Genomic DNA, 24988 nt, shown 5'->3' on the forward strand with positions numbered 1-24988 from the left:
ATTAAGAAATGCCAGAATTAAGGCTACCTCTGCAACCTCCATTGTGTGTAGAATTAGGAAAATCTTTGAAGTAGATGTTCACATACTATTTGTTCCCCCATAGGACTTTCAACTAGCTTCAGCTCTGTTGTTTCTAGACACCTTACCCCACCTTCTCCATTTGCCCCACAACTGAAAACAACAAGGTCAAAACCCAGCACACACAGATTTTATATTACCAAGTAGTCTAAGACTAACATTTCACTCATTTTAAAGTGGTTACACTTCGGTAAAGAAAATGTTTGAGTCCCAAGGATATCTATCCACTTTCACTGACAGGTTTGCAAGACAAATGCTGTAAATGCCTAGAATATTTGTCTTGGCAGTTACAGAGCTAGGTAAGACTTGCACTTTTGGGAACTACACACCCATTTCAACAATGTCCCTAACATGATCAAGCTTTTTCACACCAAGAAATTAGAGCCATGTTGGGTAGTGCTCCAAAGTAGAGAATAGGAGGGAGGAGAGGGGAGGCAGACCAGATTGCCAAAAGAAAGGCAGTGTTATTTTCATGATTTAACGAGCCATTAAAAAAAGATGGGTGTTTAAAGAATGTATAGGGACATACTCAGAATTACCTCTGTGGGCAACTCATTTTACTGTAAGTCAGCACAAGCAACATTATCTTATTTACCGGAGACTGAAGGAGTCAGATCTCTTTCTGGTTTCTGATCTGCATTTTCAGTTCTCTCAGGCTCGCCATTTGTTAAGTCTGTTTTTTCAGGGGTTGAGGGTTTCCCTTCCTGTGAGCTGTGTCGCAGTAGATTAATCTTTGGAGATCCTACCACATCTTGAATCATGGGAGACTGGGGTTTTTGTTGATTTGGTTTTTCTAATTCTCTGGCCTCTTGTATCTAAAAAACAAGATAAACACTATTTCTCCAAAAACACCCTATAATAAAGCAAAGAGAAGCTGAACACATAACTTAAGCATCAGACAGTGAAATACACCAAGAATGTATACAAGGTCACACTTTAAGGCAGAGGTAGTCAATTATTTTTTGTCCAGGTCCAAATTTCTTGGTCAAGGTACAGACTCCAGAGAAGAAAAATAATAAAAAAACCCACCCAATAATGGTAAGAAAATTAAAAGATTTCAGGATCTGTTCAAAAGCGTCTGGTGGTCTGTATTTGGCCCTCGGTCTGCCTATTCACTACCCCTGCTTTAATGGCTATTAGATTTAATTAGAAACCAATCTTTCTGCTCTAGGTACAAGCTTTGTGGATTTTTCATCTTAAATTTTATTCAAGTTGCTTTATTACACTTGACAGATTAGCTTTGCATAAACATAACCCCCCTTCAAATTTGATCCCTGTTTTTCCCTTACTTTCAAATCTTGACGTTACTGAGTTGATTCACTAATCATGTTTAATAAAAGTTATATCTGCTTTGTCTACAGTTTCTTCTATGCTTTGCTTGTGTAATGAATTGCTTTATTTTGAAGATCAAATCAAATATTTGTACAGTATGCCTACATGTACAGTATTTGATTAGCAAAGATTAATAGAGCTGCGTTTCCTTGACATTTAAAAACATACAATTTCTCTAAGGGCAAACCCAGAATAAAAAGTCCTTTTGTAGTTGTCAGGGGGAGGGAGCTTTATTCTAGACTGTGTGTCCATTTCTTTACGCAGCTCTGTTAAGCATAAGTTACAGAGTCAAATTCTTTTACCAGTAACACATTTCAAATCAGAATTTGTCCCTGATTTTCTTTACTATAGAACAAGAGATATTGTATCACAACAGCACACAAAAAAGTAGAGTAGTAAGTTCATTTTTCAAGGCTAAATATTAAAGACGATAGATTGGTAAAAGCAATAATGACATACAGCTTGATTCTCCATCCGGGTGAAAATAACATTCAGCATCTGAGTGAGGGTAGCCTTGGCAGTAGTCTGATTAATGAGATTTTTACTGGCTAGATAGATGTTGTAACAGGTTCTAACAGTCTGAAGGATGGTTCCTTCATGAATTTCTATATATGGAGATGTCACAGCAGTAAGAAGAGCCTAAAAAAAAATATATATATATATATATAAATATATATTACACACACACAGGAAGATTGAAATCTAAATAAGTAGGAACAACCATATTTTAGAAGATTTACACAGGTAAATAAGTAGGCTGTGGCTTTGTTATGGAATACACACGTCTACTCCAACCTACCTTTATAAGACTATTTCTTTGAAATCAAAATTAGATTGGAGGAAGTTTACACAACAAATCCTGCATTTTGGCAGGGGGTTAGACTAGATGACCCTTACAGTCTCTTCTAACCCTATAATTTTATAGCTGAAATTTGTAAAGAGATTGGAGATATCGAACGATCTATTCCATGCAGTTATTTTAAAAGTACATCAATGTTTGCCTCGAAGACGACCTATTGTGATGAAAGTAAGGACTCTCTCCACCTTCACAATCAGTCACCGGTTCCTTTCTCTGACCAAGGGAAGCTTTGAAGTTGGGCATCAAATTATTAGATCTCCACCAACCAAACTTCTGCTCTCACCTGCAATACCCTAATATTCCTGGACCAAAACCAGACTAGTGATGCTACTATAGCATGTCAGATCTTCTGAGCACAGTGTATGGTGGACTAATATCTACTGAGCCACTGATATATGCCTCTAATTTTATAGTTTCAAGCAATTGCTGATCAATTTGTTTTCATTTTTATCGAAAGAAATAGATTTATAGTCCCCATTCCTCACCAGTTTACACCCTTTGAAAACCCCATTGAAATCAATGAGACTGCATGAAGTGTAAGCAGGTGAAGCATTTGGCCCTGGCTTTCAGATTTAGGAATGCTATTGCTGCAGTGCAACATGCAAGATGGAAAAAGTTTTCCATTAAGCAAACAAAATCCCTAAAATGAACCTTAAAAAAATAGCGAACTGAAATACCTTAATTATTTGTAACTGCACTCCCTCATCTGTTTGAGGACCCTGAAAGCAATTGCAAACGGTCTCAACTATCCGGTCAATCAGGCGCTTTCCAGGAGCTCCGCTATCCGGAGCGTTGCCAGTGATATGTCCATATGCAATGAGTTTCTAAGTGGAGAGAATAGAGATTAGAGCGTTACACACTGTCAGTTACAAGACACGGGCAATACAGCGCAGGGAAAGATTTTTGTATACGGTTCTCCTAACCGATTACAGCCTCCTACAAGACAGTGCTCACCTTTGCTGACAGTACAAAAATGAGCCAGACCAGACTGAGTCATATGTATGCTTGGATTGTCCATATGTCAGACAACTAAAGCTTTAAAGAAACCAAACATTTTTCCAAGTTAAACAGCCTAATGTCTCCTTTGCAAGCTTTATACCAGCAATGAGCAGGTAGATACAAAATGCCATCATAAAAGGACTCCATGCCAGTCCATATTATAGTCAATAGAATACAAATGTGCATTAGCAAAATTTTCTGCTATAACAAACAAGTTTTGGTTTTTGGAGGTATTTTTAACACCCCAGAAAGACCAAGTCTGCTTAAACAGTGAAATTCCTGAAAAAGCCCATTTTAAATTATTAGAAACAGCCGATTAAAAAAAAAAAAAAAAAAGGACAATAATCAGAGGCCGTGATCCTGCACCCAAAACTCCGACTGATTTCAGGTTGGTGCTACAAGCCAGTTTAAGGGTTTACTATAATGGCCCCATTAGGAATGTTAGTTTCCACCTACAAATCTGTATACAGAATGCTTTGCCACGTTATGCAAAATGTTGAAGTGCCTGAAAAGCTAACGCTGATGTATTCTTATTCAGTTCAAAAACTGCTTCAAGAAAGGCAGCTGAAAAGGATCTTCTGAGGACAAGCTTTCAGATCACAGCAAGATTTTTCAGCCAAGTTTTGTAAAGCCCTATTGTGTGATTTACATAAGTAAATTACTCCTGGGGAAATTCTGTGCCAAAAACATTAAAAATTCTGCACACAGTATTTTAAAATTCTGCAAAATGATGTGTCGTTTTGACAAACCACAGTATAATCACACTCCTGGCACCTTAGCTGCCCAGGGCGGACAGTTAGCGGGAGTGCTGGAGCGGAGGGTGAGGGGGGAGCCTGGTGAAACCAAATTTTGCAGGAAACATCAATTCTGCACAAAATTCTCCATTGCGCCAGAGGCACAGAATTCCAGTAGGAGTAAATACAGAATGGTTTTGGTCAGAGCAATTGTACGTATTCTGGCTAAATTCACTCCTTCACTGTCACGATTACTGATAAAAGGACAAGATTTTAGACCGGTAATCTTGCGCATAATACCTCACCCTATTCCAGTTTAAACAGGATACTTACCTGCAAGCAGTCTAGTGAGGTACTGACGATGCGTGGGGACTTGGATTGGCAGGCCAGCTCAAATGGAAGGAAATACTTATCGGCTTCGATGAAGTTTGCTTTTGGTGGAGAGACAGTGCCTTGCCTAGTTTAAGAGGAAAAAAATGCATTGCTTGTGCTCTGAAAATTACGACTACATTTTCACCGGCTTCAAAATTAAAGTATAAGTGGCGCACAGCAGCATGTAAAAGGGATGCCATTTTCTCCCCACAAAACTGAATACATTTTTAAACCCTGAAGACTCAATCTACTTTAAAATCCAACTTCAGATTTTCTTATATTACAGCTATTCATTTTGATACTTCCCTCCTCACAAATAGCATACAGTCAGATTCTCCTTTCACTGATATTGTTTAAAGCCATTGTGGTTTCAGTTGAATTACTCTCCATTTACACTAGTACAAGAGAAAAACCAGGCCCACTCCACCTCTACCCCCATAGAACGTGGTCAGATAGAACGCAAATTCGGATAGAACGCGGTAAAGCAGTGTTCTGGGGAGCGGGGCTGCTTTACCTCGTTATATCCGAATTCGTGTTTCCACAAGCGGTTCCTCAGCACCCCCCACTTACTTCTGCGGGCCCCCCCCACCCCAGCTCACTTCCGCTCCGTCTCCTCCCATGAGCGTGCCGCAGCTCCGCTTCTTGGCAAGCCTGGGAGGGGGGAGAAGCGGAGCTGCGGCGTGCTCGTGGGAGGAGATGGAGCAGAGGTGAGCTGGGGCCGGGCAGGGGCGCAGAGGAACCGCTCCCGGCCCCAGCTCACCTCCGCTCTGCCTCCTCCCCTGAGCACACCACCGCTGCTCTGCTTCTCCCCCCCACCCCACACACTTCCTTCCAGGCTTCCAGTGCCAGGGGAGGAGGCTGAGGCGAGCTGGGGCAGGGAACAGTTCCTCTCCCTACCCCGATATAACGCGGTCCCCGGGAACCAAAAAAATCTTACTGTATTATGGGTGAGACTGCGTTATATCGGGGTAGAGGTGTAACTCAACAATTGATCTCATTGAGTGGGGAAAACAAAAGAAAATGTGGAAATGGCAGAAGTGCTAAATGACTTTTTAGTTTCAGTTTTCACCAAAAAGTTTTGTAGCAAATGGAAATCTAACTTAATGAATGCCAGTGAAAAGGAGGTAGGCTCAGAGTCTAAAATAGGAAAGTTAAAAATTACTGTTTTCAAATCACTGGGGCCTGATAAAATACATCCTAAAATAAAGGAGCTGACTGAGGAGCTATCTGAGCCATTAGCAATTATCTGTGAAAAGTCATGGAAGACCCGTGAGATTCCACAGGGCAAATATAGTGCCAGTCTATAAAGAGGGGAATAAGGACAATTACAGACCAGTCAGCTTAACTTCAGTACCCAGAAAGATAGTGGAGCAAATAATTAAGCAATCAACTTGCAGACACCTAGAAGATATTAAGGTGATAAGTAACCGTCAGCTTGGATTTGTCAAGAACAAATTATGTCAAACCAACCTAATAGCCTTCTTTGACAGAGTAACAAGCTGGCGGGGTGGGGGGGGGGGGTGAAGGAGGGGAGAGAGAAGAAGCGGTAGATGTGGTATATCTTGACTTTGGTAAGGCTTCTGATCCTCTCTCACGTGACCTTCTCATTAACAAAACTAGGGAAATACAACCTAGATCAGGGTCTCAAACACACGGCCCACAGGCTGCATGTGGCCCGCGGGGTTATTTTCTGTGGCCCGCCAGCTCCCCGTGGCCCCCCCCCAGCATTTACCTAGAGCAGCTCCAGCCCAGCGCACACCGGGGGCAGGGCAAGCTCCCTCCCTGCCTGCCCTGCCCCAGAGCCACTCCGGGAAGCGGCCGGAAATCTGGGGGAGGGGCGGCACACGGGTCTGTATGTTGCCCTAGCCGAACCGTGGCCAATGGGAGCTTCGGAGGCGGTACCTGGAGGAGTGGCCAAGGTAACACACAGACCCCTATGCCCCCCCCCGCCGCCCCAACAGGCCCGGCCATTTCCCGGAGCAGCATAGAGGAGGGGCGGGCCAGTGAGCCTGCCCTGTCCCCGGTGGGCCGGATCCGCCCCCCCGAACCCCTCCTGCAGCCAAACCCCCTGCCCTGAGCCCCCTGCTGCACCCTAAGCCCTCTGCCGCACCCCACACCCCTCCTGCACCCCAATCCCCTGCCCTGAGCTGCCTGCTGCACCCCTCCTGCACTGCCTGGGGGCAGGATCTCACAGAAGGGGTGGAGTGGGGCCAGGGGTAAGTCAGTGGTGCAGCCCTCCGGCCAATATACTAGTCCTCATGTGGCCCTAGCGTTCATTTGAGTTTGAGACCCCTGACCTAGATGGAGCTACTACAGTAACTCCTCACTTAATGTTGTCACATTGCAGATCAATCAGGGAACATGCTCGTTTAAAAAGTTGTGCAGTGCTCCCTTATAACGTTGTTTGGCAGCTGCCTGGTTTGTCCACTGCTTGCAGAAAGAGCAGCCTGTTGGAGCGACCTGGTGGGGGCTTGGAACCAGGGTGGACCGGCAGACCCCCCCCATCAGCTCCCCTAAGTTCCCTGTGCGGCCGCCGCCCAGCAGGCTATCAACTGCCAGGCAGTTCAGCTGTCTCTCCCCCCACTGCCATGTGCTGCTCTTGCCCTCTGCCTTGGAACTGCTCCACAGAGCCTCCTGCTTGCTGTGCGGGGCAGGGCGAGGGGGGAGAGAAGGGAAGGAAAGAGAAGAGGGGTGCTGATGTCAGGGTGTTCCCCTCGCCCCGGTCCTGACGCCCATCTCCACAGAGCAGTGTGGGACAGGACAGGGCTCAGGACGGAGGGAGCTTGCTGGCAGCAGCTGCTGTCTCAACTTGCTGATTTACTTAAAAAGGCAGTGTACTTAGAGTGGGATCAGCATACTTAAAGGGGCAATGCTCGTCTCTCTCTCTCAAACACACACACGGTGTGTCTGTCCCTCCATTTGTGCTGCCTTGTAGAGTGTGAGGCTACATTAACAACGTGTTAACACTTGAGGACTCAGCCAAGTGCTAGTTCAACATTTAGCAGTAAGGCATTCCCTGGGGAATATCCCACCCTCTTCCTCCACCACGTGAACCAAGCTTCACAATCATCATTGCTGTGTACAGTATTAAATTAATTAATTTAAAACTTATACTGTATGTGTGCGCACGTATATATCACACAAACACACACACACACAGTCTTTTGTTTGGAGCAAAAATTTCCCTGGAACCTAAGCCCCCCAATTTACATTAATTCTTATGAGGAAATTGGATTTAGTTAACATAGTTTTGCTTAAAGTAGCATTTTTCAGGAACATAACTACAATGTTAAGCAAGGCGTTACTATATAAGGTGGGTGCACAACTGGTTCCAAAACCGTTCCCAGAGAGTAGCTTTCAGTGGTTCAGTGTCAAGCCGGAAGGGCATATTGAGTGGGGTGCTGCAGGAATCACTCCTGGGTCCGATTCTGTTCAATATCTTCATCAATTATTTAGATAATGGCATCGAGAGAGTATATTTATAAAGTTTGCGGACAATACCAATACCTGGGAGAGGGTTGCAAGTGCTTCGGAGGATAGGAATAAAATTCAAAGTTATCTGGACAAATTGGAGAAATGGTCTGAAGTAAATAGGATGAACTTCAACAAGGACTAATGCACTTAGGAACAAATCAGTTGCACACATACAAAATGGGAAATGACTGCCTAGGGAAGAGTACTGTGGAAAGGGATCTGGGGGTCATAGTGGAGCACAAGCTACATATGAGTCAACAGTGTAACCATATTGCAAAAAAACCAAACATCATTCTGGCCTCTATTAGCAGGAATGTTGTAAGCAAGACATAAGAAGTAATTCTTCTGCTCTACTCCACGTTGATTAGGCCTCAGCTGGAGTATTGTGTCCAGTTCTGGGCACCACATTTCAGGAAAGATGTGGACAAATTGGAGAAAGTCCAGAGAAGAGCAACAAAAATGACTAAAGGTCTAGTAAATGTGACTTATGAGGGAAGAGTGAAATAATTGGGTTTGTTTAGTGTGGAGAAGAGAAGACCGGGTGGGGGGGAGGGGGGAGAGAACGGGACATGACAGTTTTCAAGTACATAAAAGGTTATTACAAGGAGGAGGGAGAGAAATTGTTCTCCTTAACCTCTGAGGATAGGACAAGAAGCAATGGATTTAAATTGCAACAATGGCAGTTTATTTTGGATATTAGGAAAAACTTCCTAACTATCAGGGTGATTAAGCACTGGAATAAATTGCCTGGGGAGTTGTAGAATGTCCATCATTGGAGATTTTTAAGAGCAGGTTAGACAAACACCTGTCAGGGATGGTCTAGAGATAATACTTAGTCCTGCCTTGAGTGCAGGGGACTGGACTAGAAGACCTTTCGAGGTCCCTTCCAGTCATATGATTCTACAATCTTGGTGATAATGGAGAAAGTTCTACAGAGACCATGTGAAGATTTCTGGGGAAGTGGTGACTTTACTTAAAATATTTTAAGTAACAAGCAACATTATGAGAAGTGAAAACGCTAATAAACGGAGAAGTGTTCAGTCCCTGGCCAGAAGGCCACGTGTTTGCAAATTTTTTTTTTAAGAGACCTTTATGAATTCCTTGTATTTCCAAATTTGCAATCTGAAAACAAATATTGAGATTGAGATGGACATTTTTATTCTTGGTAGGTAGCAGAGCGAGAGGAGAAGCCAGTGATGATTTTGGAAACTGATTTACAGACACCAAGGATGTAAATCTGTGAAACTATGACATATACTAGCTGGAGACTAGGACTCAAATGCGAAAATAAATTTTAACTGCCATTTATCCATTTAGGAATTAGTAGTGCTTTTCATCTTGCTCTTTACTCCTGTCAGAGTGTTTCATTAAGTGTAGCTTCTCTTAGCATTAACAGGTAAATAGGCCTTGACAATTAATCTCTCCAATTTTCCACTTAGTTTGTGAGTCTCAGATTCAAATGACTACTGAAGTTTTATATGGCCATAAATCTGCTCTTAATTCAAAGAGAAAAATTACAGCCCTCAGATTATATTTTGATGTTCATACTGAAACTTCATTTCTAAAGGAAATACAATTAAATGTGATACGACTAGGGAAAGATCAGTCTCAGAGACTCAAACATCTTCTGTTGATCCTGAATTCCCCTTCCCTATACCCCAAGAAATGTAAGACTCTTTTGGGAAGTACTTTTAATTTTGCACTTAGAACTTAAGCGCGCACACACACACACACACACTTTCTTCCACGAAAGCCATCTCTAGCTTTTACTATCAATTTAGGTATTGGTGAAATATTTTATTAGATTCCGCTTTATCAAGTTTTAGAACATCACCATTTGTCAGCTTATCCCCATCCAACTCCCAAAACACCATCCTAGCGTACTGGGGGATGCATAGAATGTAAAGATTTTCCCATTAAGATACTATTAATCCGGCTATACCATATATGTATGTGTGTGTGTGAGTGTGAGAGAGAGAGAGAGGGGTGATGTAATAACACTGATTCACAGAGTTGCTAATGTCGGAAAGAAATCCAGTGACTTGGCTGACCTGTAGCTAATTAAATGTTATCGCAGACCAGCATTTGTGATCAAAACAACTAAAAACCATGAATTATTGAACACAAAAGAACCACAAAAAGAAGAGACTAGGATTTTCTATTAACAAATATGGTTAAGTCATGACTATTAAGAGACAAACCTAGTTAACGAAAGGAAGTGAAAAATTGGCATCCTTCAGAAATGTGGCAATTATTTGTAATGAAATGTGCTGGCAGTTACAGCTTGATTACCCACAACCACATGCATTACATAATTAGTACTCTCCACAAACACGTTTCCTTACACAGACAGTACCAAAGCTATTCAAACTCTCTCCAATAAGCTAGCTTGTTTGTACTTTGCAAAAATTGCTGCTCAGATACTTGCACACTCACTACTGTGCAATCTTTGACAAATAGCAGCAAGAGAGGTTGCTATTAATTGTATTAAGAACTTACCTTTGCTTTTCTAGATCTGTTTTTATTTCATCTAGGAAAAAAAGAAAAGGCAGAACAATGAAGATACCACAACACTCAACAGAAATGACACCTTCTGAATTTACATGCAATTGTCATGAAGTAAACTAGTCTCAAACTAGAAGTTATACATCATTAGTGTCTGCTATTCTTTCTGCTGTACATTAAACAAAGCTTCCAAACATAAATAAATCTGCTTGGGTGTACATTAACAGCAGAACTTTCTAAATACAGTAAATTTTCAGGAGTGTAAATACAGCAAGCCTCATCGCCAATCAGAAGTACATGTTGCAAATGTTACCTTAGTGTTTATGCCACACTCGCAGTGAAATCAGAGCACCTAATAATCTAAGATCCCAGTACTTTAACAAAAAGAAAAGGAGGACTTGTGGCACCTTAGAGACTAACCAATTTATTAGAGCATAAGCTTTCGTGAGCTACAGCTCACTTCCTCAGATGCATATCGTGGAAACTGCAGCAGGCTTTATATATACACAGAGAATATGAAACAATACCTATTCCCACCCCACTGTCCTGCCAGCAGGAGAGTGAGTTTGTGTGTGTATGGGGGTGGGGGGGATGTGAGAACCTGGATTTATGCAGGAAATAGCCCAGCTTGATTGTCATGCACATTGTGTAAAGAGTTGTCACTTTGGATGGGCTATCACCAGCAGGAGAGTGAATTTGTGTGGGGGGGTGGAGGGTGAGAAAACCTGGATTTGTGCTGGAAATCACTTTAGATAAGCTATTACCAGCAGGACAGTGGGGTGGGAATAGGTATTGTTTCATATTCTCTGTGTATATATAAAGCCTGCTGCAGTTTCCACGATATGCATCTGAGGAAGTGAGCTGTAGCTCACGAAAGCTTATGCTCTAATAAATTGGTTAGTCTCTAAGGTGCCACAAGTCCTCCTTTTCTTTTTGCGAATACAGACTAACACGGCTGTTACTCTGAAACCTGTCAGTACTTTAACAGTGACCTAATTTTCACAAAAAGAAAAGGAGTACTTGTGGCACCTTAGAGACTAACCAATTTATTTGAGCATAAGCTTTCGTGAGCTACAGCTCACTTCATCGGATGCAACTGTAGCTCACAAAAGCTTATGCCCAAATAAATTGGTTAGTCTCTAAGGTGCCACAAGTCCTCCTTTTCTTTTTGCAAGTACAGACTAACACGGCTGTTACTCTGAAACCTAATTTTCACTAGCTGTGGATGGCAGCCTTATACTCTTATAACTTCCAGACAGGATACTGTCGGTATCTAAACTTGTTTCAAGCGATAATCCTGGACAATGGGCAATTCACTCTGTACTTGCTCTTCAAAACCACCTTTGGAGGAGTGTCATTAGCCTTGGACTAGATGTACATAAATTCAGATGACTTTGGTGTCACCTGAGTAGCCTAATAACTTTTCTCATTCTCAGGAGTGCTATTATGCAAGAAATAGTAAGTGAATGGAGGAAAGCAAAGAGCTCCTATGAGCATTCCAGGACTCAAACGCTAGGTCATACCTCCTCCACTTGGAGCCTGTAGTTGTCTGTAAAACACCATGCTTAAATACGGATACACCTCTGTGGTGTCAGATATATTTCTCCAACAGAATCCCTCCAGTGTCATGTTAATATTATGAACCTTGGGTGCTATCGCCCCAACCTTTGTCAAGTAGCCCAGAATACATATTTCCATGGATCCGTGTACTTATGAAGACTTGTTACCACATCACCGTGTATTGGTGACACTGTGGCACCAATGGTGGGTTACAATTGATACATCATTACTATTCCAGAAGTACATTTTGAACTTCTACAGTGCTCTCCATCCAAAGATCTCAAAATGCTTTAACAACCTAGTTAGGCCTCCCAACTCTCCAGGTGGTATTAGACACATTTTATAGAAAAAGACATTGACATTTTCTAAATCTTGGATCTTTCCTCCTCCCACTGTGTTTCTGTAGCTTGTGTCTGTGTCTCAGTACTGAACAATATTACATATTCAACAGCTCATTCTCATTCCAACTCCCTTCAAATCAACCCCTCATGCCTCCTTAGCCTCCCTAGTATTTGACCCACAACTGGGCCTTGTCCACCGAAACTTTAGACATTTCTCACACTTCCCAGAAGTGCTCGGGTAAACAAAAAGCAGTCACTGAGACCAGGGTGGGTGGGTAGGAAGAAGCTTCTACCTGGTTTTTGCTAACATTTGTACTAGACCAAGATGGGGAACTTGCTGCAGAAGCTCATTGTAAAACACGCCACAGCTAAACAAGAGATGCTTTTGACTGGTACAGTATCTTTCAGTGTTTCAGACAACTATATATCCCTCACATATATTTAGCATTTATACACAGGACGTTACAAGAATGAATCCTCACAGTGTGCCTGTAAAGTAGGTGAGTTAGTGCTATTATCCCCATTTTACACATGGGGAGATGGAAGAGATAGGAAGTGACCTGCATAAGATCAGTTAGTGACAGAGCCAGGACTGGAACTTGGGACCCTCGACTCCTAATACCACACTTATCCTTCCATATCACACTACCACAGGTCAATGTGTTCAGTGGTTAAAAGAAGGGAAAACAGACTCCGGCAATGAGCAATGGCACAAGAACAGACTGAACTCTTCAGATAGTATCCTACCTATTCTGCACAGAATACCATCAGAGGTAGCAGCAAGCTTGAGTAACATCCTTTGAGTTAATGAAGTTCAAGATCTTGAAAAGCATATAATGAGACCCATAGCACGTCATGGCTAACTATCCAGTTTCCATGTGGTTTGTGGAGATACAGGTGGGCAGTGTAGCTTAATGTATAAAATATGTTGAGCTCCCTGGATGGCAGGAACTATAGAAATTCAGAGTTTTATTATGAAATGACTGCTGAGTGGTTCTGTCAGACAGATTTCAGTGTAGACCTGGCATAGTTGTAAGCAGTATTTTTGCAAAGTTTTCAACTATAAGAAATGATTGTTTGCTGATCAGTTCTTAAATTTCAGAAAGAAAAACAAATGGTTTATACACAGGTGGTAGCTTCTCCTTATAGTGCTATCAAAAGCTAGATAAATTTAAACAATACTCTGTGTTGATTAAACTAACTTTACTCACATGAATAGTCCTATTGCCTTCAACAAGATCACTCATATTAGTAAAATTAAGCATGTATGAGAGATGGGATCGAGATTGGGCTGGATTATATAGTCCTCCAGATGGAACTATGGCAGTGGCCCAAAGTGGTGGGGCAGGGAGAGAGAGATCTATGTGGTTAGTGAGTTTGGTAGAGGTTATTAAAGCCCATTTTGTCATAAAAGAACTCTGTACCTAAGTCTTCGTTTCAGTTGTTTAAAAACTAATTTTTTTATTTTGTTAGAATTACACAGAGTTAATCATTCTCTGAAACAGTCATGGTTGTATGTAAACTGCTCACTATCACTGTTACACAACGAGGCTTATCTCCTATCGCTTAGGCTAGCCATTTCTTGGCTCAAACAGCAGGTAATGCAAGGCCTTGGTTATGCGGGGAATTTAGCCAGCACAGCCATTCCAGAGTAATTCCCCATGTAACTCTTATTCCCGGAAGAAGACTTCCTCTTTCCAGTTTAGTGTAAATCTACAAAGGCATTCTTATTGTGAAATAAGTGAGGAATGGGGAGTTACTTTACAATAGTTATAGTTAAGGCTGCGGGTCTGTCACAGAGGTCACTGATTCCGTGACTTTCCGTGACTTCTTCAGCAGCAGCACCTTGGATGTGGGAGGGGGCTCAGGGCTGGGGCACGGGGTTGAGAGCAGCGGGACGCTTACCTGGGAGGGGAGAGGCTCCTAGGCAGAGCCCCACCCTGCAGCTCCTAGGCAGAGCCCCACCCCAGCACCGGCGGGGGTCCTGGGCCACCCCCTGCAGTACCTGCAGTGTCCCAACCACCTCCAGCCCAAGTTTTAGTTAGGGGTATATAATAAAAGTCATGGATAAATTAACGGCCCATGAATTTTTGTTTACTACCTGTGACCTGTCCATGACTCACTTAAAATACCCGTGACTAAAACATAGCCTTAGCTATAGTAGTTTAAAATCACACCCTACCTTATTCTGGAAATAACTTCCCCATGTAAATAAGCCCTCAATCTCCCACATAGAAACAAATGATTTGTTTCTGAGTTTCAGTCCCCCACTAAACTGGTTTATCTTGCATGTAATCAATTTTGTTTAAATAGATCAGAGCTATCCGTTTTCCCTTCTAATGCTAAGGCAGATACCACACTGAAGTTTGCAGACCGATGAAAAATTATGTTTCCAACTGAATAGTACTGGCCTTAGCTACTTCCTGTATTTCATCAGATAGCAAGGGAAGCTACCGTGCTTCTCAGTCTTCAAGGCTCAAAATACACTCCTTGTTATGAATATACACTAGCCTGTTTCCCCATCACAATTCTGATGAAAGGTATTAATATCCACATAGTTTTGTATTAAAATCCTGTACACCAATACTAATATTGCTTTACAGATCACTAATATTGAATATAATATAATATAATATTGAATATACAAGTCTATATATTTTTCCAGAACTTCTGAGCTGATGATTTGAGATTATCACCAGTCATTGCATAAGGCATTCTGTTTCAAGGATAATGCAGCAGAGTAAGCAAAAGCTTTAAACACAAGAAAGTAAACTGAGCTGAAGAGACGGTCTACAATATTACGCAGCTGAAGATTTAAAGCATGGCAGGACCCATTCAGGAAGTATCCAGAGACATTCTAAGATCAAGAGAAAGATTAGCTATATGCCAGTTCCGGCTCCGAGACTGACTCACTGTGGAAACTTGGGCCATACATTTAATAGCTCTACCATAGTACACCATCTGTAAAATAGTGATAGGACTGGCACACCACAAGCATGCCGGGTGGCTTCATTAGTTATCTGTAAAGCACTATTGGGCAAGAAGAGTTAAATGTTGGACCCTCTGTGGCATGACAGCATCCCCTTCTGTAGAATTCCATGGAATACAGGCTATAGTAGATTTGTAAGACAAGCTTATGAGTTTAAAAACCATTCTGGAACACGCTGCACATCAGGAGATTTGCCTAATGTCAAGGTGAGAACACACTGTATAGCATTAATTTCTTTTGCTGGCAAACTCACAAGGTGCTACTGGCAACAGCCCAAGACAAACCTACTTCTCTCAAAAGATGGACTATGCCACAGTATACTCTTGGGGGAGTGGAGCAGAAGAGAGGCAGTCCAGAATGCTTCTATTATTTCAGCCCTTTAAATCAGTTGAAACAGTAAGATTACAACCAAACTTCCTGAGAATTACTTAATCAGGGATAAAAGAATGCAGGGAGCAGCTCTTTTGACATAACTGAGCAGTTTACAAAGAAAACGGATTTTTAACTACTAGCCCTGCAAATTCAGGCTGGAACGCAAGACCCAAACTGTTTGCTTTATGGGACATGTGTTATCACTAGCAATTAGCTAAATTTAAGTCCAGAATTTCTGCTACAGACAAACGAGCTAAAATAGAATCCTCCCCACTCTCCCTAAGCTCTGCTGATTCTGCACTGTTAACAGAAATAAAATTATTTTTGGTCACAACAGCAAGACTATATGAATCCAAACACACAGAGGGTGCAAATCCATTGAAGAGGCGGCTATTTTTTAACAAAATCCCATCCCCATGCTTTAAAAATCTTGAAATGTCAGAAAAAAATTATCTGTAATCCACCTTCATGCATTAAAATTCAGAAGAGAAAAGCTGAACCAGGTGGCTTCCTTTGTATTTTGGCAAATAATGTCAAGTAACAAAGGCTAACTGAAGAAGCAACAGGGAGTAGTCAAATTTATCCATAAAAGACAAGATTGTTGCTTTTGCTGTCTAGATGCCACAACGATGGGAATGCTGAGTATAGTGACTAAAAAGGCAAAGCTACCTTAAGAGGACTCTACACGTTGTGCTGGAAGCTGAAATAAATGGGAAATATTTTTTAATAGAGTTGTTACTGCATAGTTAATACAGGTAACATGTTTATAAACCATCTGTTTGCCCTTTCTGCATGGTGGACTGAACCTATACCACTACAGTGGAATGTTGCTCACATACACCGCACTTTGAGGATGGGAATAATTTGCTTAACATATTGGCATTTTGCTAGACATATTTGATTGTTCAAAAACACTGAGGTCCAAAAGTCAGACTAGGCAGGGAATGTGGAATTTAAGCTCTGCCCACAATCCCAAAACAACTGAATCTTTCTGTGATGTAATCAGCAGTGACACTTAAAGACAACATTTCAGTTATGTTAGGCTTCAGAGTTTACTCCATTTTAAATGAATAGTGTATTTTCACATTTCTCTGAGCTGTTTTTATTTGCAGACTCAGGCAGTCTGCCTCAAGGGATTTTCTTCACAACTATTAGGACTACAAACTTTATTTCAAAACTATTAAAGCTTCAATTCTGCATAGTTTAATCAAGCCGTACTAGAGAGATACTGATGCCATATGCCGGCTAAATCTGACCCCTGCCTGATGATTTTTGTTTTATTAATCTAAATACAGAGAATGTTGCTAACATGTAATTAAGATTGTGTCTTGGATAGTTCTGTGGCAATGAAATTCAAAACTATGTTTAATAGTTATTGGAATATGTTAGTTATTGGAAATGTTTTCCACAGCCTTTCTAGACAAAGTTGCTGGTGGTGATGCAAGACCCTCCGCTTGGAGGCACACCCTGTCTGTTCTCAGCTGGTACTGGTGAAGAAGACTTAGAATTTGTCTTAACTAGAAAAAGGGTGAGATGGGAGGAAAGTCTTGTTTTTTGGTTTTTAATTGACCCATATTGACTATGTTGGGGTTAATAACAGCTGTTATACACAAACACACACCCCCATCCATCCATTCATATGGGAAGTCTAGTGAAGACAGTGTAAAACTGAGGAGTTTTGTTTTATCACGTTAATTATTACGTTAACTAGCCATATCGAATTTACTATCATACACCAGAGATGTTTGTTCAAGGCCACTGCAGCTTAAGGTTAAACAGGACAAGCAACAAATGTGCATGCCCTATCTAACTTTGATTTTAGAGTCAATTTAGTTACCGTGTTCACACACAACTAAAAAGGAAGCGTAGATACATGTGAGATTTCCTATGCATTCACCCGCTACGAGGCTGGCTGCATATTTTGTCATTTAAAAATATTGTCACATGTCACTTTAATGCAACCATATGCATGGCTAGTTTTGTGCCTCTCTTTTAATTACTGTCCTATGTTTCAGCTTGTCTATATCCCATTGTAAGCTCTTCTAAGCGGGGACTGTTTTCTAATACATTTGTAAAGTGAGGAATTCCACCATGATTTCAACAATTTCCATCCCACCATCAACCTCAGCCTGGACCAGTCCACATAAGAGATCCTCTTCCTGGACACTATTGTGCTAATAAGCAATGGTCACATAAACATCACCCTATACCGGAAACCTACTGACTGCTATGCCTACCTACATGCCTCCAGCTTTCATCCAGACCACACCACACGATCCATTGTCTACAGCCAAGCTCTACGATACAACTGCATTTGCTCCAACCCCTCAGACAGAGACAAACACCTACAAGATCTCTATCAAGCATTCTTACAACTACAACACCCATCTGCTGAAGTGAAGAAACAGATTGACAGAGCCAGAAGAGTACCCAGAAGTCACCTACTACAGGACAGGCCCAACAAAGAAAACAACAGAACACCACTAGCCATCACCTTCAGCCCCCAACTAAAACCTCTCCAACGCATCATCAGGGATCTACAACCTATCCTGAAGGACGACAGGAGACAGGCCAGTCCTTGCTTACAGACAGTCCCCCAACCTGAAGCAAATACTCACCAGCAACCACACACCACACAACAAAACCACTAACCCAAGAACCTATCCTTGCAACAAAGCCCGTTGCCAACTGTGTCCACATATCTATTCAGGGGACACCATCGTAGGGCCTAATCACATCAGCCACACTATCAGAGGCTCGTTCACCTGCACATCTACCAATGTGATATATGCCATCATGTGCCAGTAATGCCCCTCTGCCATGTGCATTGGTCAAACTGAACAGTCTCTACATAAAAGAATAAATGGACACAAATCAGACGTCAAGAATTATAACATTCAAAAACCAGTCGGAGAACACTTCAATCTCTTTGGTCACTCGATTACAGACCTAAAAGTTGCAATTCTTCAACAAAAAAAACCTTCAAAAACAGACTCCAACGAGAGACTGCTGAATTGGAATTAATTTGCAAACTGGATACAATTAACTTAGGCTTGAATAGAGATTGGGAGTGGATGGGTCATTACACAAAGTAAAACTATTTCCCCATGTTTATTCCCCACCCCCCCACTGTTCCTCAGACGTTCTTGTCAACTTCTGGAAATGGCCCACCTTGATCATCACTACAAAAGGTTTCTTCCGCACCCCTCCCCCGCTCTCCTACTAGTAACAGCTCATCTTAAGTGACCACTCTCATTACAGTCTGTATGGTAACACCCATTGTTTCATGTTCTCTATGTATATAAATCTCCCCACTGTATTTTCCACTGAATGCATCCGATGAAGTGAGCTGTAGCTCACGAAAGCTTATGCTCAAATAAATTTGTTAGTCTCTAAGGTGCCACAAGTACTCCTTTTCTTTTTACATATGCCTATAGTACTCTATAAATGCTTATTATTCAGCTATTTATCCAGAGATTCTGTATACTTGTCTATTTTTCACTAATTTTCTTGAGTTCACTATCCTCCAGAGAACAGAACCTCTGTTTAAAGACTCCATTTCTCCCATTCAATTTCTTCTGGGTTTACAAGCATTAAGGGTACAAGCTCCTATTACATGCACTGGTGAAGCAAGACTCCGAATGACGGAATCATTCAGACTCCATTTATTCTACACCCAATACCATACAACTCAACTAAGAAAAGTCTACAGGAACAAGTTGCTACAGATAACCAGCAGGACAGTTCTCACCACACAGGTGATTCTGACATAGTTAGGAGCATGATTGGAAGTCCTTTCCTTTCATTCCTGTCTTGACTCCTGTTTAACATACTGTGAAGACATTTAAGTTGTATGTTTCTCATTTCTATGATGAGCTTTATGCTAGATATTGAGAAGTTCTGAGAAAACTGCAGGTTGCTGATCTATCTGTAATCAGGTAGAGTGGGAATCTTGCCACAAAATCATCAGTTACCAAAGACTTGCAATTACAGAGCAAGAGTACCTCCACCTCTTTTGGACAAGAAATACCACAACATTCAGGGGCAATTCACATGTCAACGGACATTTTCTCATCAATTGACTAAAGCTACATACACATTTGGTAGATTTCAAATTTCATAGATGAACATTATTCCCCTCTGTCAAAAGATGTCCTCAAGCTTAATAGAAGTAAGTCCAGCTTTTCACAGATCCTTTCATATTTTTATAGTATACCTGTGGAACTTCTCAGTTACCTGTATACATTCAATTTGGGAAGATTGAATTATTCTGATAATGCTTTTAATGGACCTGCAGAATATCAACAAATTTATTTTCTAAATCAATTTAAAGACACTTGCATTATCTTGTCAAGGCTCAAAATGCCACACATAAATTTAAAGAACAGCTGTACAATTTAAAAGATTTGGATGTGCCCCTCAAATAAGGCAAGAGTTATAGGAGTGGGATTTTAAAGTTAGAGAGAAAAATTAAGCTCCCAAATTTAGTGCTATAAGGTTCAAGTTTATTACATACGAGATTGAAAGTTTTATTGATGTGTTAAATATCAAGATAGTTAGTAATCAATAGAACTAAATAATCATTTAGAACAATGGAGTAGCCAACCTCACCCCCTCCAGTTATTTAGAATGAGAACCCATCATAAGTGCACCATGTTCTCCACTGGTGCAGGTAGTGTGGTTCACTGATATAGGTGTGTGTTGTAGTCTCACTCGCTATTTTATGCTCTGGCATGCTATTAATGCAAGTCTTATTAAACAATAAAGATCTGTTAATAAATTAGTATTTTAACAAGAGGAATTTCAAATAAGAAATTTCAAAAGAGACAGCTGACAACTACATGATGTTAGTTACACACAACAAAATTCATCTTATTTCACTGTGCTCTTCTTTCACTAGAGTAGCTCTGCTGGCAAATAATTTTTAAAAAGTGCTAGATTGTTTCTTTGATGTTCTGCAACACAATTATACGAACGTTTAAGAATTGAGTGGCAAAAGAAAACAGGTCTAATTAACGGAAGTCTCTTAACAATTCTGCAGCCTTATTCTCCCATAGTAGTCCTCTTGGATTAGGCAGTCTCCCCTCAATTCCCCAAATTGAAAGGGTTGCGTTACCTCCAGACTCCCCAGTGTATTTCATACTACACATACTTGATAATTTTGTTATTTAAAGAGTTGAAGATTCATTAATTGTGAATTACACCACTGAACTCCAATGTAACTTATTTTTCTTCACTCAGAATAGAAAAGAGTTCATCTGATATGAAGTAAGATTTAGTAAATGAAGTATTAATACCTGGATACATAAATAGAAGAGAATGTAATCATGTTGCTGCTGAAAAAGTTATTTGGCAACACTCACCAAACAGAACTTTTAGAGATTCCTTCAATGTAGCAATCAAGGCTCTACATGAGCAGAGATAGTTGGGCAATAGATTCTCATCTGCCCAGGCGCAACTTTCTCCCTGACACAGGTTTGGAAACATAAATCCAAAAATGTGTAAAATCAGCTTCATGCCAACCATCAGCACCAGTGTCCCCCAAAGACAGTCTATGTGCAATGACACAAGAAATTAGTTCCAAATTCATTTATATCACTCTTATCATAGCCTGAGTCACGGGGAATTTTATTAATAGCCTTATTGTCTTTGACCACTCCTCTAAGTGCTTTTTGATATTCTGCAGTTTAACAAAAGGAAACTAGACAATCATTTTATCAATTATTCACTAGTAGAAATAATCCCATGCAAGACAAGTACAATGAAATTGGGTTCCCCCCCATAATTAGCATCACAGGATTTCAGTTTTTTTGTTTTACTTCAAGTGTCATAAATAGTCAAACCAAGATCAATACATCTACTGGTAGCTAGTATTGTATTACCCATATTATTAATATCTCTTGTTTATTAAACACATTTTTAAGAACTAGAAACATGCTATTGATCACAGCTGTTGCATCTTACTATTTTAGACAACAGGCCTACACCTGGATCAGTGTAGACTCCTGCACCTATATACAAATCCAATTCTGAAATTGGAGTTTTAGATTGTGAACTCTTTGGAGCATAGATTATTTTTTCATGTGCATTTGTATAGCACCCAGCACAATGGAGCCCCAAATCCCCATCAGGGTTTCTGAGTCTGGGATTGCTAAGGCAATAAGTATAATACTACCAACACATAACAGAAATAGCCAACTTAAAAAAAATCAAATCACACTTATTTCTGATTCCTGATCCCACCTCCCAATCTACTGTTACTACAATTAACTCCAGAATATTTCTATAAGGCAGAGCTCAGGTGGAGTGTGTTTTGTTTTTGTTTTTTTTTGGGGGGGGGGGGGAGTGTTATTTACAGAGTGCACCTCTAGCACTTCATGTCTAGTCAGTTTCATTGTTTTCCCTGCATACTCAATGATTCTTTCCACTTATTATGTATTTCACACAGCTCTAGAGGAAATACACTTAAAACAAAAATCAGTTTCAGAGTAGCAGCCATGTTAGTCTGTATTCACAAAAAGAAAAGGAGTACTTGTGGCACCTTAGAGACTAACCAATTTATTTGACCATAAGCTTTTGTGAGCTACAGCTCACTTCATCGGATGCATCCGATGAAGTGAGCTGTAGCTCACGAAAGCTTATACTAAAACAAAAATAGCAACGCTTGGTTTTACAGTTTTTGTGGCTTTACAGGTTTCAGAGGAACAGCCGTGTTAGTCTGTATTCGCAAAAAGAAAAGGAGTACTTGTGGCACCTTAGAGACTAACCAATTTATTAGAGCATAAGCTTTCGTGAGCTACAGCTCACTTCATCAGATGCATATCGTGGAAACTGCAGCAGACTTTATATATACACAGAGAATATGAAACAATACCTCCTCCCACCCCACTGTACAAGTACTCCAGTGTGAACACTGAACCTGAAAATCAACTGATTAAAAAAAATAAAGTTGATGTTATCCCTTTAAAGAACACAAAACAAAAAAGTCACTTTGAATATAAAAACTGGACTGGTTAACCTAATGCCATTCCCTCTCCTGCCCAAAACCTAATTTCCATTATTTTATACACTGTAACTTTTCCAAAATCCATTAAATTGGCAGATATAAAAGAATCAATGATAATTGCAAGACACTTCTGCACTAACACTGTCAATTCAAAAACTTTTGGAATTCAATAAAATATTGCAGACACAACCTACATGCCTGAAAAGTTAATAGTTTTCGGCCAACATATGATTTGAAAAAGAAAAAAAGATGTCAAAGAATTATCAGCTTGATTGATAGAACTGTTCTTAAAGTTGATAGTTTTTTGACAGTCCCTCCTGGTTTCCAGCTGTATGGCCCCTGAACTAGTTTAAGAAGACTCCACAGACAGCATTTACATTTTACATTAACATCAGAAGTAAATCAGTTGGACCTTGTTCTTTTCTCCCGAGTTTAAAAAAAGGGCCTCTTTTTTCCCTTCCCCCAAGCAAATTTGTCCAGAGAATAACAGAGTTGCTGTGAGTCAGGAAGATCCAGAGTCAGGCTGCTTGCTCACAAACCGAAGAGTATCCAACGTGGCAGATTAACCTGCAGAATGGTAACTAATGACAGTCGCAGTCACCGACAAAGCCACTGCCCATTGGCAGAGACAGGCTGCACGCTGGCTGTACGCAGCTGGGGGAAGTGGGGGAACTCCCGGCCCCGGCAGGGCTCGCCCAGCCACACCTGGCTGGCTCTCCCCTGCCGGGGCGGGGGCACGCAAAGGGGATGGCCATCCCCCAAAGGAAGGCGAAGTGTGATCCTCATCCAGACTCACCCCCCCACCACCTGTCAGAGTCCCCGCAGCTGCCGAGGAGGGAGAATGGGTCCCCCCCCCAGGGAACACAGGGGACCTGGTGCGATCCGGACTCACCCTCCGCCACCCGTCAGGCTCCCCACAGCTAAGCCCCGCGGCGCGGGGGAAGGGGCTTCCCGGGGAACGGGGCCCAGGCGCGGACTCACCCAGCGCCACCTGGCAGGCTCTCCGCAGCTGGCCGTGCGGGGTCCGCTTCGCCTCTTTCTCTGCTAGGATCTTCTCCAGGGCCCGGGAGACGAACATGCTCTTGGTGCGGGTGTCCTGTTCCCGGGCCGGGGGCTGCATGGCCGAAGGCCCCCGCGGGGGTTGGAAAACGGGGCTCAGAGGCTCCGGCCGCGTTGGGGCCCCATGATCTGCAAGAGGCGCGATTCCCTCAGCAGCGGCAACAGCGCCAGGGACACGGCGCCGCCATATTGGCTCCGTCACGTGACTCCTCCGACTCTACCTTCCCCCGTCTTCCGGCTTGACCTCTGACCCCCCCCCCCAAAGTGCCAATGGTGACGGAGGGGGTGGGCTAGAGTGGGTGTGGCTGACGGAGGGGCGTGGCCATCGTGTCTGGAAAGAGGGCGGGCTGGGCTGCTGATGAGGTCACAACTGGGGGGGGGCCTGCCAAGGAGGAAAGTCGCTCCCCCCCCCCCATCTCACACTGCTTCAGCCATTACTGGCGACCCACAAGGCTGCTCTTGGCCAGGCCGCAATCGCTTGACTCTAGTTAGCCAGGGTGCCAGCAGGGTATGGCATCCGGACTTCCGCATGGGCTAGCAATGCAAGTGCACACGCTGGGTCCTCAGTGGGCTTGTACCTAGGCTGCTGTGTAATTGTTGTCTACACTACTATGGTTACTAGGGTTGCCGTCTCCAGGAATTAAAGATTATGTCACGTGATTAAATCTCCAGTAATATGTCCAACCAAAATTGGCAACCGTAACAGTTACCTATGCTAGCTAGTATGGGTATGCCTAGCCTGTGCTACGATGGCAGCATAGACATACCCACAGTCAGTGGGGAAAGGGAAAGAAATGGGAAAAACCAAAATATTATTTTTGTATTCAAATTGAAAAAAAATGAATTTTTGCATTTGAAATGAAACTTGAGGGGGCCATTTAGGGATCTGGGGCAAAAATTGGGGATTGGTCCTGCTTTGAGCAGATGACCTCCTGAGGTCCCTTCCAACCCTGATATTCTATTCTATGATCTGAAAGCTTTCTAATCAAGATTATTTAAATGTTTCATTTCCATTCATTTTGTTGAAAAATGAAAATATTGAGAGTAAATTAATAAAATTAAAATGCATCATTGTGTTGGAGCTACTTAGCTACTCATTTATATAAATGACTCAGTAGATAGTAGAAGGTTTGTATTTGGGACCAGCCCTGTACAACTGATCTTATGGGGGAAAAGGGAGCTCCAAAACCCTAATGGTACTGATGCTGGCACCTGTTGGACTTTTGAAAACTTGGCCTCATTTCTCATTTAAAATGTGTAACTGATCTGTGGGAACCATCGGATCTTAGATGTCCACATAACTTCAGT

General features: G+C 41.8%; 1 protein-coding gene across 3 annotated transcripts in view; it reads right to left on the reverse strand.

Annotated features, from left to right (window-relative positions):
- ARFGEF2 (ARF guanine nucleotide exchange factor 2) overlaps positions 1 to 23926 on the reverse strand; it is a 60757-nt gene extending 36831 nt beyond the window's left edge. For all 3 annotated transcript variants that reach the window (XM_073309478.2, XM_073309479.2, XM_073309480.2), the window contains exons 1-6: positions 23603 to 23926; positions 10348 to 10378; positions 4336 to 4459; positions 2947 to 3093; positions 1870 to 2049; positions 674 to 893 (exon numbers count right to left, since the gene is read on the reverse strand). In XM_073309478.2, the coding sequence (XP_073165579.1) occupies positions 674 to 893; positions 1870 to 2049; positions 2947 to 3093; positions 4336 to 4459; positions 10348 to 10378; positions 23603 to 23741 (841 nt within the window). In that variant the 5' untranslated portion in view covers positions 23742 to 23926. The remainder of the gene's footprint in view (positions 1 to 673; positions 894 to 1869; positions 2050 to 2946; positions 3094 to 4335; positions 4460 to 10347; positions 10379 to 23602) is intronic.
- Between the last annotated feature and the right edge of the window lie 1062 nt (positions 23927 to 24988).

The sequence above is a fragment of the Lepidochelys kempii genome, chromosome 13, assembly GCF_965140285.1.
Source record: "Lepidochelys kempii isolate rLepKem1 chromosome 13, rLepKem1.hap1, whole genome shotgun sequence".
Classification (NCBI taxonomy): domain Eukaryota; kingdom Metazoa; phylum Chordata; order Testudines; family Cheloniidae; genus Lepidochelys; species Lepidochelys kempii.